Source organism: Sapajus apella, unplaced genomic scaffold (assembly GCF_009761245.1).
Source record: "Sapajus apella isolate SASKATOON/1434 unplaced genomic scaffold, GSC_monkey_1.0 scaffold34, whole genome shotgun sequence".
Lineage (NCBI taxonomy): Eukaryota > Metazoa > Chordata > Mammalia > Primates > Cebidae > Sapajus > Sapajus apella.
The window spans coordinates 6,926,986-6,941,894 of NW_022436974.1; the positions used below are offsets into that span (position 1 = coordinate 6,926,986).

General features: G+C 32.8%; 1 protein-coding gene across 2 annotated transcripts in view; it reads left to right on the forward strand.

Annotated features, from left to right (window-relative positions):
• Positions 1-14,909, forward strand: part of SESN3 (sestrin 3) — a 67,299-nt gene that overhangs the window by 24,036 nt on the left and 28,354 nt on the right. Inside the window, exon 1 of one of the 2 annotated variants that reach the window (XM_032295726.1) lies at positions 10,018-12,797. The exons of the other annotated variant lie outside the window; for it this stretch is intronic. Within the exon in view, the coding sequence (XP_032151617.1) occupies positions 12,795-12,797 (3 nt within the window). The 5' untranslated portion in view covers positions 10,018-12,794. Of the gene's footprint in view, positions 1-10,017; positions 12,798-14,909 lie in introns of those variants that run through there. 2 annotated transcript variants of the gene reach the window in all.

Genomic DNA, 14,909 nt, shown 5'->3' on the forward strand with positions numbered 1-14,909 from the left:
ATTTTTTGAACATTTTCATTTTTTAATTTGTAATACGAAAAATACTATCATATTTTTCTCTATGTTAGAAAAGGCATACATTTTCTGGGGGAAAAAAGTTGTCAACTTTTACGGAAAAGGACCCAGTTGCCTTATAATCTTAAAGAATATTCTCTCTCAAGACTTATGAATCTATATTTCATGTTATGGCACAGAAGACTAAATGTTATTTCAGTACCTATTAATAAAATTAAGCTGGTGCCTGTGTTTCATATAGCCTTCTTATTTGGTACTTTCATGTTTTTATATAAGAAATGAAATAGCAGTAACAAAAAGAATTTTGTATTTATATGAGTTATGTGAAATGCACATCTGTTGGTCTGTTAAAACTATTTAAAAACATTTACCAACTAAATTCTGCAGGTTAAACAGTTATGTATAGCTATCCAATCGTATTAAAAATATTTTTATTCACATTATGGGTAAGAGTGACCTAACTTTGCCTTGATAATTTTACTTTACTCTTGACCATAAAGTAAAATCACCATTTAATTATTTTTAAAATCCTCTAAAAACGATCATCGGACTAGTTTTACTAATTTGGAAATGTTCTTTGTCATGTGGACCTTAATTCTTAGGTCTTCTTACCACTCATGTAACTACTGAAAAAATACAAGAGTTGTTCCTGCTGTAATATGAAGAAATGATTGGGTTACAACCAGGCAAACTAAACTACTTTGCTTTTGAAAGTAAAAGTAGCTTTTGAAAACCTAACAATAAAAACTCATGGGGTGCATCTGCAGCTTTACTCTTTGCCCATTTGGATGTTTCCTTTTGGACCCAAGCTACCATATTTGGAGGTGACAAAAGCAGCTCACTTGAAGGAAAAGCAAAGAACTCTAGCCAACACCAGCACCAATGGTCAGCCATTTAAGTGAGGCATTACTACCTACCAGCCAACCCATGTGCTCTGATACTTATAAACACATTTGGCACACTGATGATCATGTAGCTCTTCTTAAAAATGTGTTTTTTGGTGATTATGTTCTTGGAAAGGAACAGCTGTATTTGAAGTCCTGTTATGATTATATGAACTCTCTACAAAACAGTTACGTAAAGTTAAAACTCACTAATATACACAGGCCCAGTAATACTTCATGCTGAAGCTAAAATTGTTTAATACACTTTTAAAATAAATACATGTAAGGACTTTGAAAAGTCATTCATATACTACTAGATTATAAAGGTTATAAGACTACTCTCATCATTTACATAAAACACTATAGTGTAATCCCTTGATTTATAAAAAGCTAGGGAAAGAAGAAAATCATTGAATACCATAAATCCTGATAATAAATAGATTATTATTATTATTTCTTTTTTTTAAGAGTATAGTATGCTTTCTTAACTGGATCATTTATAAAGAACATAAAGTGGCTGGGCATGGTGGATCACGCCATTAGTCCCAGCACCCAAGGCAGGCAGATCGCTTGAACTCTCGAGTTCGAGACCAGCCTGGATAACATGGTAAAACCCTGTCTCTACAAAAAAAAAAAAAAAAAAAAGGTGGTGGGGGGGTGGAGAGAGAATCTAGAGTGTACAACATTGAAGAGAATTTTAGATATATTTAAAATTACAATTCTGCTATGAAATTATGTAAAGTATGTGATATATATCTACAATAGAGCTTTTTTCTAATCTTGATTTTATAACATTTTACCAAAAATCCAGAACCTATCAGTTTATTAATAGGTTAAGTAAAATTATTTTTAAAATAAGAAAATATTTTTTAAACTAGCAAAATAATGGGAAAGTAATTTTAAAGCATTTAGCTTATTTTCTTTCTGAAAACTTTCTACTGGCATTTAGAATCTCTCACAGCATTCTGTATAATCATGGAATGTTAATGCCAAAAGGCCTCATGGAATGTCTCTCTCTCTCTCTCTCTCTTTCTCTCTCTCTCTCATTTTTCAAATGTGAAAATTGATTCCTTATAAAATGATCAAAGCACTGATCCTTTCCGTGCTAAGAAGGGAAAATAACTCAGGTTTTAGTACCCTTTTCATTATATCACCTTACTGCTAGCATTCAGTTATACATTATTTTGTTTATTGCTCTTTGCGTGTCTGCCTCTAATTTTACCAGCTAGTTTGTAAACCCCTTTAGGCAGTTTTTACACTTTCTGTTCTTAAAAGAGCTATTACATGAGCTATGTAACAAAGAATTTAGTTCGTATGTACTGATTGGTTGGTTGATTTCTTTGATTTGAAAGTGTTTTAAACTTAGAATGCTTAGTGCAGTTCTCTGGTCTTCACTGATGTCCGAAATGACATGCTTAAAAAGTAGTAATGTTTAGGTCGTATGAGTGATTATTTTGAGCTAACTGAAAAACTGTTGATTTAGTACACTAACATTGAAATCTTAAGTATTGGCAAAGGATAACAAATCCTGTTATCCTTAGTTAAGTTACTGAAAAAGAATGATAAAGAAAACAAACGGACCTGAATAGCATCTGTATGCAAAATATGCAAAAAATGGGAGGAGATATTAGGAGAATGACAAATTAAAGGAAGTCTTTGTGATTATTAGAAGATAATTACTTTCACAGATCTTAATTATAGCATAATTATAGCTTTTTCTTTCTATCAAAAACTGCACTCTGAGAATTTTCTTGCCAAAACAGGATAGGATGTTGTGAAGTAATTATATTAAATTGTGTGTGTGTGTGTGTGTATATGTGTGTGTGTGTGTGTGTGTGTGTGTGTGTGTGTGTGTGTATTTTAGGACTAGCATAAATCCAGGATGCCAAAAAACATTTTAAGGTGGTTATTGTTCAAAATAGTTTCTAATATTATTAAATGTGTAATAGACTGAGTAATATATAGAAATGGTATGTTAGCAATCAACATTTATTGAGCACCTGATTTGAATTAGTCACTAAGATGAACACTTATAATCAAATTAGTGAAAGAGAAGATAAACACCTTTATATAAAAGGTGTATAAAAGAGGTTTATCTTCTCTTTCACAAAATGATACCAGGTGTCATATAAATGAAAATTCAGAAGATGAGAAAACTCACTGTGGGTTTGAATGAGTCAATATACAGAATTTTGGAACTGTGTTGGGGCTTATGGTGATGACTTAGAAACGCAGTAAATTATGAAGAACAGTTGCGGCATTCTACATAGAGGCTCAAGAACAAAGGAACTAAGTAAGGTGTAGGAATAATAAGTAAAAGAATGTTTGGAGAATACAAAAGTTGAAAAGTTAGATTAAGAGTCAGAATGTTGGAGATTTGCCTTTCTGCCTCTACTGTCCTTCTCCCCACTCCACCCCCTCAATAACTAAGGATAAAATAATAGTCTAACCTGGGGTAGTAGTGTTAGAAATAGAAAGCAAATTAGAGTCACTGAGAAAAAGTTTGTGAACAGGTGGTGAGATAACCTAGTATAAAGTTGTTATTAAATATTAGAGTGTAATGCATAATAAAAGTTTGGGTCTTTAAATGCGAAAATAATGAAACACTTGATTCTTGACACTTTAATCTCCCTGAAACCCATATCCTTCCACATGGCTGTCTTATAAACATGTATCCCTGGATTGTGACAATCAAACTAAATCTAAGCTGCCTTATTGTGTTGATTTCTTTTATATCAGTTGGTGTCACCATTATTCATTCATCCAGTCATCTAATTCAGAATTCTGTGAGACATCCTAGACTTCTCTCACTGTTTTACCCTGATATCCCAACAGTCACTCAATTCTATTTAGTCTTGTAAGTAGCTGTCAATATAATTATTTTTCTTTAATCCATACTGCTTAATTAACCCAAATCTTCTCTTGCCTAGATAATATGGTAGCCTACTAATAGCTCATATTTCCTCCAGCCTCCCCTTCCCCATTCCACTGGATGTCAGAAATATTTTATTAAAAGACAAATACAATTATTTTACTATTGTCCATTGTTAATATAACATCAAAGCTCTTTAGTATGACATTCATGATATGACTCCTGCTAATGTCTCTAGTCTTATTCGCTGAGAAAATTTCAGGAATCATGTAGAACAACATACTTCCCTCAATGTGTCATGTCTTTGTATTTATATATATATGTATTTGGTGGTGGTGTATCCTCATAGACCTAACTATCCTTTTCTAGGTATCCTGAACAACTTTCTACTCCTTCCCAAGATTTATCTCATCTGGAAGGCTGTTTTAGTCCATTCTCTTGCAGGCAGAGTGAGGCATTTCTATTTTGGTTACTCTCATTATAGCTCCTAACATATATTGTAATTGTGCATCCATACTTACTTACCTGGCATTTTCCTTGAGGCCAGCACTTATGCTTGATTTATCTTTGTATTTTCAAGTACTTAGTTCAAGGTCTTCCAGGAAATGAGCTTGTTTTAGTCCATGAAGGCTGCTATAACAAAAACTGAAGATTGGGTGGCAGGAAAAATGAACATTTATTTCTCACAGTTCTCAAGCTGAGAAGTCCTAAATCAGGTAGCCAGCAAATTGTGTCTAATGAGTGTCTACTTCCTAGTTCATAGACAGCTATCTTTGTACTGTATCTTCAACAGGGCACAAGAGTGCCAGGGAGCTCTTGCAGTCTTTTTTTTTAAGGGCACTTATCCCATTCATGAAGACTCTAGTCTTACGACCTAATTACCTTCCAAAGCCACCTCCTAATTCCATTACATTGGGGGTTAGGATTTCAACATATGAATTTTCAGGGAGGGGAACACAAACATTCTGTTTATAACAGAAGCTTTTAAAAAATCAAATGAATAATTCTTTATTATAGAAGTTACAGTGTTTCAGTGTAAGATTTATTAATATTCATTTTTCATTAACTTGTATTATAAATTATAAAACTGTATTTTAATAATTATTATTCATTTAAATGCCTATTTATCTCAGGTACCTTGCTAGTCACTTAAAAAAATTACCATGAAAATTTCAAGCGACACAAAAGCAGAAAAAATCGTGTAATGAAGCTTCGTAAACCCATGACCAAATTTAATCTTGGAAAGATTTTGTCACTCTTAACTTCATCAGTCCTGTGTTGCTATTATTGCTCCTGAAATAATTAAATCTCAAAACTCATTTTCTTCTACCCACTGTATAATTTAGTATGTATTTTAAAAATATAAGGACACATATAACTGCAATACCTCCTAACTTTTTGAATTTGCCGCAACAGGGTCAGCTGCCAGCAGGATCCAGCAATTCTGGATAAGAATGTCTTTGATCTGCTTCTTGGAAGCCTCATTCACATATTTCTGGTAATAGGCCACCAGAGATTTGGAGACATACTGCTGGATCACACAAATCTGAGCCACATGACCACCACCCTTCACATGGACATAGATGTCCACACCAGCTAACCACTCCTTGTCCAGAAGCAGAGGGTTCAATAATTTTTAAGAGTATATAAAAGTCCTGATATTAAGAAGTTTGTGAACTGTTTACTTAAGTGAGCATAAGAATGGTTTTAATTCTGATTACAGTAGGTTTTAAGTTTACCTGTGCACATGAAAACACAATCATGTAGTTTTTTGCTTATAGACTTGGAGATTGACAAAATAGAGCAGAAATGAAGTTTTGTGCATTTACTGTACAGATCAGATCGTTCATTCTATTCCAGGCAAAAATGAAAACATGACTGCTTCTTTTAAAACTAGGTATAAAGACGTCTGTTCTTTTAAGTTTCATTAAAGCTGAAGTTTAATATAATTCAAAGTAAAATAAAATTTTACTTTGTTATCCTGGGAGGCTGTGTGAAAGCTACTTTCTCAATTTAAATGAGAACATGAGTTCTTGTTATTTATGACTCAGTGTGTAAAGAAGTATTGGTTTTCATATGGCTAAATGTTTGTTTGTTTTGTAAATCTATAGAAATCAAGTGCATTTAATGCATTTTCCCTGATTCCTCTAAGCTGAGCAAGTGACTTATATTTTGTTTATCATTGTGTTTTGAAAAATCTGAAAGCCATCCTTTCATTCGGTGTTCCATTGGAATAACTTAAAGCCCTTTGATTTTATAATCATATGGTCAAGCTGGTAGATGCTGAATATGGAAGCTTGATTTAAAACCCCCTTTCCCTCATACACCAGGTAACTACATTCAGAGCATATTTTTGTTTCTCCAAGGTACTAGTAACTATCAGTCATCTACTGAGTAATATTAGAATGTTATATAACTATAATTGTCTCTAATGGGAATTTTACTTTCTAAAACCTCCAGTTTTAATTTCTTTTCATCTAATTGAGACATTATTTTAATAGGTAAAGCTTTCTAAAATTCAAGGTAAAGTTTTATTATTACACAATACAGAAACTTTAAAAAATTGTTCATATAGAAGTAAAGCCCTTCTTAATACTTTTTTGGGACCAGATCTTACAATTAGTGGTAGAAAAGTATATCATCTTTATGTTAATAAAGAACCATTGAATTAGGTGCTTACGATGGACATGCATTATCTCAGCTACAAAGATTTATAGTTACCTCCTCATTTTCTTGGGCTTTAGCTAAAAATTTTACTAGCATATTCAACAACTATATTTTTTAGCTCTTAGCTCTTTAGAAAGTGTTCAACACTGAAAAGCTTATATATGAGGCTTTGTTGTCCCAAGATTAGTGTCACAGTGCGCAGTATTACTGATTTCTAAGAAAGAGGTACAAATTAAGAGAAATTACAGATACTATTTGTTTTAATAACTAAGAAAATAAATAGGCAGAGGGTACATGGAAGGTAGTAAGTAGATTGATGTTTAGGACTGTGTCTTATATATTTGTTTAACTTACTGGTGTTTCTAATAAGAGTATAGAGAACATTAATTTCCTTAAATCCACAGGATGTGCTTCTTCTGTTCAAGGAGGATAAATGAATGAAAGAGCCAGTAGCCAGACTCCTATCGCCTTAATTCCATTCAAAAAATATATGAGAAAGCATTATTTTCACTTTGCTGAGCTATATTGCCACAGATACTGTGTTAGGAATTGATCCTACTCTTTAAGGAGCTTATAGTCTGAAAGGAGTGATAAAATAATGATACATGGTAATAGCTATAAGAGAAACAATATAACTGAATCTTAAGAAAAATAAATTTAAATTCATAGGAAAGCTTGGGAATTGGCAGGAGTGATGGAAGACCAAAGGAGTTGGTATTTGAGACAAGGCTTAAAGGAAGTATAGATTGCATTTCAGTAGAGATGAAAATGGAAGGCAGATCCTCAGGAATACATGGGTTCAAATATAGCTAAATTCCACAGAGCACAGAAAAGACAAGTCATTTTAAAACTACCAATTACCTTTTAAATTTACAGGTGACTCTAGCTTTGATTTATGTCACTCTGTGGCATTACAGGGAAAATAGAAAAAGTATGTTCCTTGCCACTTGCCTGAGTGACACTGGACATGAATGTGATTTTAGATTTATTTCCAGTTTAAAGGACTAACTAGTAATGCTAATGGTGTAAAGACAGTCTTACAGCATTTGTTCTTAATTATTTCCATTTTTGTAGATTTGTACAATGCTGGGGTCGTACAGGGTTCCAGGGCTACCTTGAAGTGGTCCTTTTGTTTTTAGAAGCTTGCCACTCCAGAGTCAGTGTATAAATATAAAAACTTGCTTGCACTTTGAACAAATTCACTATGTGTTCTAATGAGTAAAATTTAAGGGATTTTGTTACTAGCCAAGCAAAAGCTTGTTTAGAAACTCAGCTATACTGCAATCCAAATTAAACTCATTAGCTTCACTTTGCTCTATGGATACACATTTTTAATTCTTTATACATTTTAATTCTTTTAGTACTCAGATGAATCCGTTCATCTTTGAATACTTAACTGCTTCTACTACAGTAAGTACTACTGCCAGTTTCCACTAATAATAGCAGTACTCATGGCTACCATTTCCAGAGTACTCACTAGGTGAGATAGTGTAGCTTTGGGCTCACAGTAAAACAAGTAAAATTATGTAATGGTTCTTACTAAATGGCACACCAAGATTTTTTTATTTTAATGAGAGTTGCTTAATCATAATATATTATTTCTTAGAAGTAATTCTTTTGGAAAAGTGAAATAGAAAAAAAAATACTGCTATGCAAATGACCATTATTACATAAAGCTGTAAAAACTAGACCAGAAGTTTGCCTCACATGTACACCATTCTAAGGTTGAAGTAGTCAAAGATGAACATATACAGAATGTACTATACAGCCAGCCTGCAAGGAACTGATAACTTAGCAGAGACAGAGGAGTTAAAGCAATTGCTATAATACAGTTGATGACCTACAGTACTTTTGAGTGGAAATGTTGTGAGAGTTCAAGTTAAAAACGGAATTTCTTATATATTGTTGAAGAAGGCTAGATTTCACACTATTAATAATAAGATCTTTTCAATGTTCCCCAAATGACTACCCAGAGGTAAAACTGTTGCAGGAAGGACTTGATAGCCTTGTTTCTAATAGCTCAGTTAAAAGGAGTTCACTCTTAAAGTCTCAGGCCTCTAGGATGAGATAAGATTCCCTATTATGAAGGAGAATTTTGAGTGCTCTTTGGAGCGTCAGTGAATTTCTGACACCCCTGTAGTATCTGCTGGGCTTCTGATACTCAGTGGTTGCTTGAACCACTCTAGCTTCAAGTAAAAGAAGAGATGTTGATGTAATTTAAAAGATTCTCACCCTTAGTGCCATTGCCATTTTCTGCTTTCAGATCTTTTCTTATGGAATGACCTTGGATCTCAGTTATTATAATCTCATAAACATCAATACATATTTTAATATTGAATAGAAGTCACAATTTTTTAAATTGTCTTTTGGATTCTTCTTTTAGAAATAGTGGGAACAGAATTTATGTTCCAGTCAGTGACTGTCTTTAAAGTTAAGTTTACTATAAAATTACCAATCCATTATAATTCATTTGAAACCTGTTGTTTTCTCACTTGGGGTTACATCAGCATTATTTCATAGCATAAAGCTGCCTGTCCATACCTACTTTTTTTTGGTTACAGTGTTTCTGCCAAAATGGAATATCTATAACAAAAAGAGTCAAAAACTGAAATTTACTTATATATACCATTACAGTTGTCTTTCTTACATTCACACGTAAAAATTTTGTTTGGGGCACGTATTTTGTATTTAAGGTATTTTGTTATTGTAGTACATTTAAAAAAGAATGTTGACACTATTAAATTATCTTCTAAGGATATCTTTAAAAATTGTGGCATACTCTATGGAGTCAAATTTTACTTTTCTGGTATATTTTATATGTTGAACAGATTTTCTTTAAAAAAAGATTCTTAAGTGTTTCTGTGTAAATTAATTACACCTTTTGCTCTTAATATTTTTCTTCTCTACAGAGATAAATTATAAGCAACTTTACATCTTAATGGATAGAAAAGTATGTTTTTGCTTTTCCATTTCTAATGAAATATACTGAAAAAGATAAGTGAATATTAATTTTAATAATTTACTATAAAGCATTTAGTAGCTTAAACTGCAGCAATTAATTGTATTTGGAAGTCAGTCTTTTAGGGGCAAGTAATATGCTGATTACTGCTAAAGACTTAAAATTTTAAGAGTTTCTAACTTCCAAATACAAGTATCTTAAAAATCTATTGGGATCAATTTATATAAAGAGATCTAATAAGTTGCTTAGCTTGTTAAGTGTCAAAATAAGTAATTTTCTAAATATAATTCATCTTCATCCTTTCTGTGTTTTGTTTTTCAGCAGATAATTAATAAGCATAATCTCAACTGATGAATTTCAAACATAACTTTTTTCAGCTATAATGAGGTATCCGTAAAAATGAATTTTCCTAATCTTAGCATTCTTGAGATTATAAGCCTTGTAAAATAATCTCTTAGAGCACATACAAGTGACACATAGAAGGTGTGAGTTTCTATTATATAACTAGTTTTTTCTTGATTAAAATTATCAGATTTTATAAAAATAGTAAATTTTGAAAATCATGATTAAAGTTATTACTGTTTAAATTTTCTTAAATTTACATTTTTTAACACAAGTCAACATTTTAGAGAATTTTTTTCATTTTAGTGATTTCAAAGTTATCAAATTAAGACTGAAGAATGGTATCTCTCATCTTTTCTGTTATTAAGGTTAATTGGTTGGTTTTATTAGGTTTTTCAGTTTTAACATCCAAATCAATTTTTTATTTCTATGAAAGTACTTCAGTACATGTTTATTATGCTATGTTTATTCCTGATTACGTAGCCATTTTATATCTTTGCATTATCCTAGCAGCTGAGCAATATTATGAAGCAACACTATACCATAGAACCTTTGGCAGTGTCCAGAACACTACCCAGTAGCCACATGTGGCTATTAAACACTTGACATATGGCTAGTGCAGTTGAACTCTAAATTCTTAACTTTATTTAATGTTAATCAGCTTAAATTTAAATAGGCACATGTGGCTAGTGACAGCGAAAGAAACTCTAGCACTTGCTTTGGGTCTTCACAGAAACTGAACAAGATTTATTATTTAAAAGCCATTGTGTAAGATTCACTACATCTTTGACTAAATAATCAAACTTGTTTATTCCCCCAAATAAGATAGTAGCTTTAGCTTAAATATTTAGAGGAAAATGTGGCAATATTATTCCTCAAAATTAGTGCAGCCACTGCTTATTTTCATTCATAGCATAGAGCAACCCTTGCATTTTTCTAATCAGATAGCATCTGTTGAGAAATTATATTATAGCTGTTTTAGTTTTGGAATCATTTTTGACATTGAGGAAAATAAGCAGAAGAAAAGTAAAAATATATTATGCTTTGTGTGTTTTACATTTTTATGTGGTGTCTTCTCAGAGCTTCCCAACAACGGGGAAAAGCTACAGCCTAGAATTGACATCATTCTCAGTTGTGAGGGGAAAAGATTTCTTGGCATGAGAGAAATCTTAAAACTGAGAAGGGGCTGTAGAAAGGATGACTTAAAGATTTAGTTGGTAAAAGACAGAGGATTTGGCAACTGTTTGAATGCAGGCCCCTAGGATAAAGAGTTGAAGATAACTGAATCTGAGCCAGGGGTGCTGGTATATGTGGTGATTTTATAATCTACAGAGGAAAGTAAGGAGGAACAGCTGGTTTGAGATAGAAGATTTGTTTTAACCATGTTGATTTTAAGATGTTAATGTTGCATCCAGGTGATGTCACAAAATACCCAAAGCCAGACTGGAGGGCAGAGAAGAGCTGGCTAGTTCTTCTCTAGATATAAAAGACTCAGGAGACAGTTGGATGGGTTGCTCATTTTCATATCATATGCCCTTATTTTTTTCTTCATCTGCTCCATTGTCTTCCCTACAATATAGTGACTGTAATAAATATGAGTAGAATTTTGTTTTATGGAAAGAATATGGAAGCCATAGAAGAGAACATTGACTTGAGAGAATCAATATTTATAAGGAAGGAGATGCAAGGAACATCTAGGAAACATATAAAAGTAAATGATCAAAGAAGTTAGTGGGTTGTGAGATAAAGTGATATGGAAGCTCAGCAATGAGAGAATTGCTTAGAAGGAGGTAGATCCGATTTGTGCAAAGAGGTAAGAAAGCTGGGGATTACGTAGGGAGAATCTCAGCTGTGATCAGAAGACCGTGTTTACATAAAAAGCAAAAAACAGTATGGTGGTTCCTAGAACTGGGGATATGGAGAAATGGGAGTTGCTGTTCAATGGCAATAAAATTTCAGTTATCCAAGATGAAAAAGTCCTAGACCTCTCTTCTGTAAAACATGCATATAGTTAACAATACTGGGATTGTACATTTAATTTAACAGGGTAAATTTTGGGTGTTTTGTATGTATGTAGGTACATATGTAGGAATGTATTACCACAAAGGGAGAAAAAAGGAAGGAAAGTGAATGTGCCCTTGATACTTTCTGGAGACTGTAATGTAAGCAGAAGCTGAGACAAGGATCCTTGATACTGGCTGATAATTTTTTTCTTCCTTATTTGCCCCTATTTGGGCAAATTAGGTTGATTGGTTGAGAGCATTTCTGCAATTACACTAAAATGCTTGGTTCTGGGATTGAGTAGGTGTGACCATCAAACCAGTAACTCTGCAGAGCTATCATTTAACATTTCAAAAAGGTATAAAAATGTCTGAAAATGCAGTTTTAAAAAAGCAAAACCAAATGAGTTCAGAGCAGCACTGTCCAGTAGAACTCTGCAGTGGAAGATGGAAATGTCTGCACTGTCCTGTAGAGTTCCCATGGCCCTATGTGGCTACCGAGCACCTGAAATGTGGTTAATGTGGCTGAGAAACTGTTTTTAACTTTCTTTAATTTTAATTCATTTAAATTTAGCCATGTGTGGCTGATGCTTACCATGTTGGGCAATATAGGTCTAGAGACTTCAGAAAAGTTAGAGTATGAATCAAGCAGGAACTTCGTCCTTGAACATTTGGGATTTGAAAGGAAGATGGGGTAAAGACAGTATAATTTGACCAGAACTCTAGCTTATGGTCTTATCTTTAAAAAATCAATATTTTCAATACAGTCCCTCCTATTTATTTTGTATTTGATCTTCCTTTAAAAGCATACAGCGATAGAAAAGTGGGTGGAAACAAATTTTCAGAATGAAATGTGTTTAATGTAGAATTTATGAACAGCTTTGATCATTTTTAAAATTGTTTTTCACCTTCCTGTGAATATACAGAGCAGCCAACTGAGACAATATAGTAGTAGAGTCCTTACCAGAAAAGATTCTCCTAATGGAGAAGCAGAAACTGAGCTGATCGTTTGAAAAGTGGCAACATTGAAAAATATAATTGAGGAAGAATACGTGATGGTAAAACTTAAAAATTGTGTCAGTTTTCCTTTATGTTCGGTATACAAACAAATGTTTTAGGTCAGGCCATATTTTCTCTCTCCTGGACTATTACCAGAGCTTCCCAGCTGGGATTTTTCCCTCTCAGGCCCAGGGCTATGTCACCCTCAACACTATTAAAAACACATATCTGATCCACGTCTCTGCTTAAGAACTGTTTACTACAAATAAGCATGCAATAAATACTTCAAACACATTTTTGGATGCTGCATTTTTCTTTTGAAATTAGTGAGTTAAGTGCACATTTTCTCAGCTGATGAAAATAAACTTGGTAAGACATTTTTGTTAGCATTATTGGCAGTAAGCAACAAGAAGTTTAAAGATATTTATAACGCAAGCCACAGTAAGTCCACTTCTGGTAATCTTCCTAGAGAAACTATTGTAAACACCACAAAATATGTCCCAAGTATTTTTATATGAAGGTGCTCATCACAGGATTACTTATAAGAGTGAAAACTGTATATAGCTAAAATGTTCAACAGCAGGAAAATGACTAAATAAATGATAATTGCGAAAATGATGTCGTCTTTTGTCACTTTTTGTATGCATCTGCTGTGGTGTATGTCATATGCCATACTTAGTTGTATGCATTTCTTCCAGTCTAATTCTTACTTGTGTCCTCACTATGCCTAGCACATTGTAAATGCTCAATTAATGTTTGCTAAATAAATGAAGAAATCAGTGTTGACACAAATGAAATTAAGTTGCTTTTTTTCAACTGCTAAACACTAAGGGATGTTATATTCATTTAAGTGCAGTACCTTTCAGTTCCATTTATGATGAAAATGTTTTTTCAGATTTAAATCTTTTCTGTTCCAGAAAAGATTCAAAATAATAATATTAAACATTTAAAGGTAAATTTAGTTGCTAACGGTATCAAATTGTGGTTTTTATAAACAAACTTAATAAATCATCCTTTGTTTACAAAATCCCATGGTGCATCTTAATGTAAAAGAGTTTATGTTTTGCTCCCCCTACGTATTCTCTAAGTTTTATGTATTTTTTATTATTTAAAGATTTCAACCTCAAACCTATAATTTTTCCTCATAATGAGTTTTTCCAGCTGCTTTGTTCATTTGAAATAAATACTTGTCCAGAAAATTGCTTTTCATATACTACTTCATTAAGGTTTTTGTTGTGGTTCTTTAGTGAGATGAGGTCTCACTCTGTCACCCAGGCTGGAGTACAGTGGTACAATCCTAGCTTACTATAATCTCATAGTTAATTCAGTTATACAGAGAGTGTTCAAATTTTTTTTTTTTCTGTATCTTATGGAGACTAGCAAAAGGAAGAAACCTGTTATTTTCCTTTAAATTATCTGTCTGGGTAAATCTCGATTTGGTTGACATAGACAGGAAATACCAATATACGAATTCTTTGTCCTCTTAACATGCAGTCCTCCAGTGTAGTTGACCAGGAGATTGAGGCCTTTGTCATCATTTTGTAAATATAACCTAGATGCCTAGTTATTTCTGAAACTTTACCAGGTTAAGAGTATTATTGTTTAATATATTTATTTCAACAGAACCTTGAAAATTGATGAAGATTGTGTGCTAAGCTCATGAGGGCAGAGAGCCTATCTGTTTGCCTCACCCTGTATCCTCAGGGTCTATCACAGTATCTGATTAGGCTCTGAAAAAACATCATGTTGAATGCCCGACTACCTGCTTTCACCAATTTCTTTTGTAACTGCTTCCTAATGAAGTAAAGGATTTAAGAAATTTAAATAACTATTTTGTGTTTAATAGGCTGTTTGATTGTAAGGACCAAAAAAGACTCAGATTGCCTAGTAAGGTGGGGAGAATGGAAGGGAGAGAAGGCCCCAATTCTCCGATTAGAATTTTTATGGCTTATATCACACTTAAATGAGGATACTAAAATATTCTTCAATTTAAAAAGTTAACAGAATTTTTGAAAACTTAAATCAGCACTCAGACATACCATAGGCAATCTATCAATTGTTAATACCAACAGAATAGCAAATAGAACAATTAAAATTAGTATATTCTCCATTCTTTATATTGAACTAACCTTCCCTTTAATTTTTACATTTTTCTTAAAGTTTCAAAACTT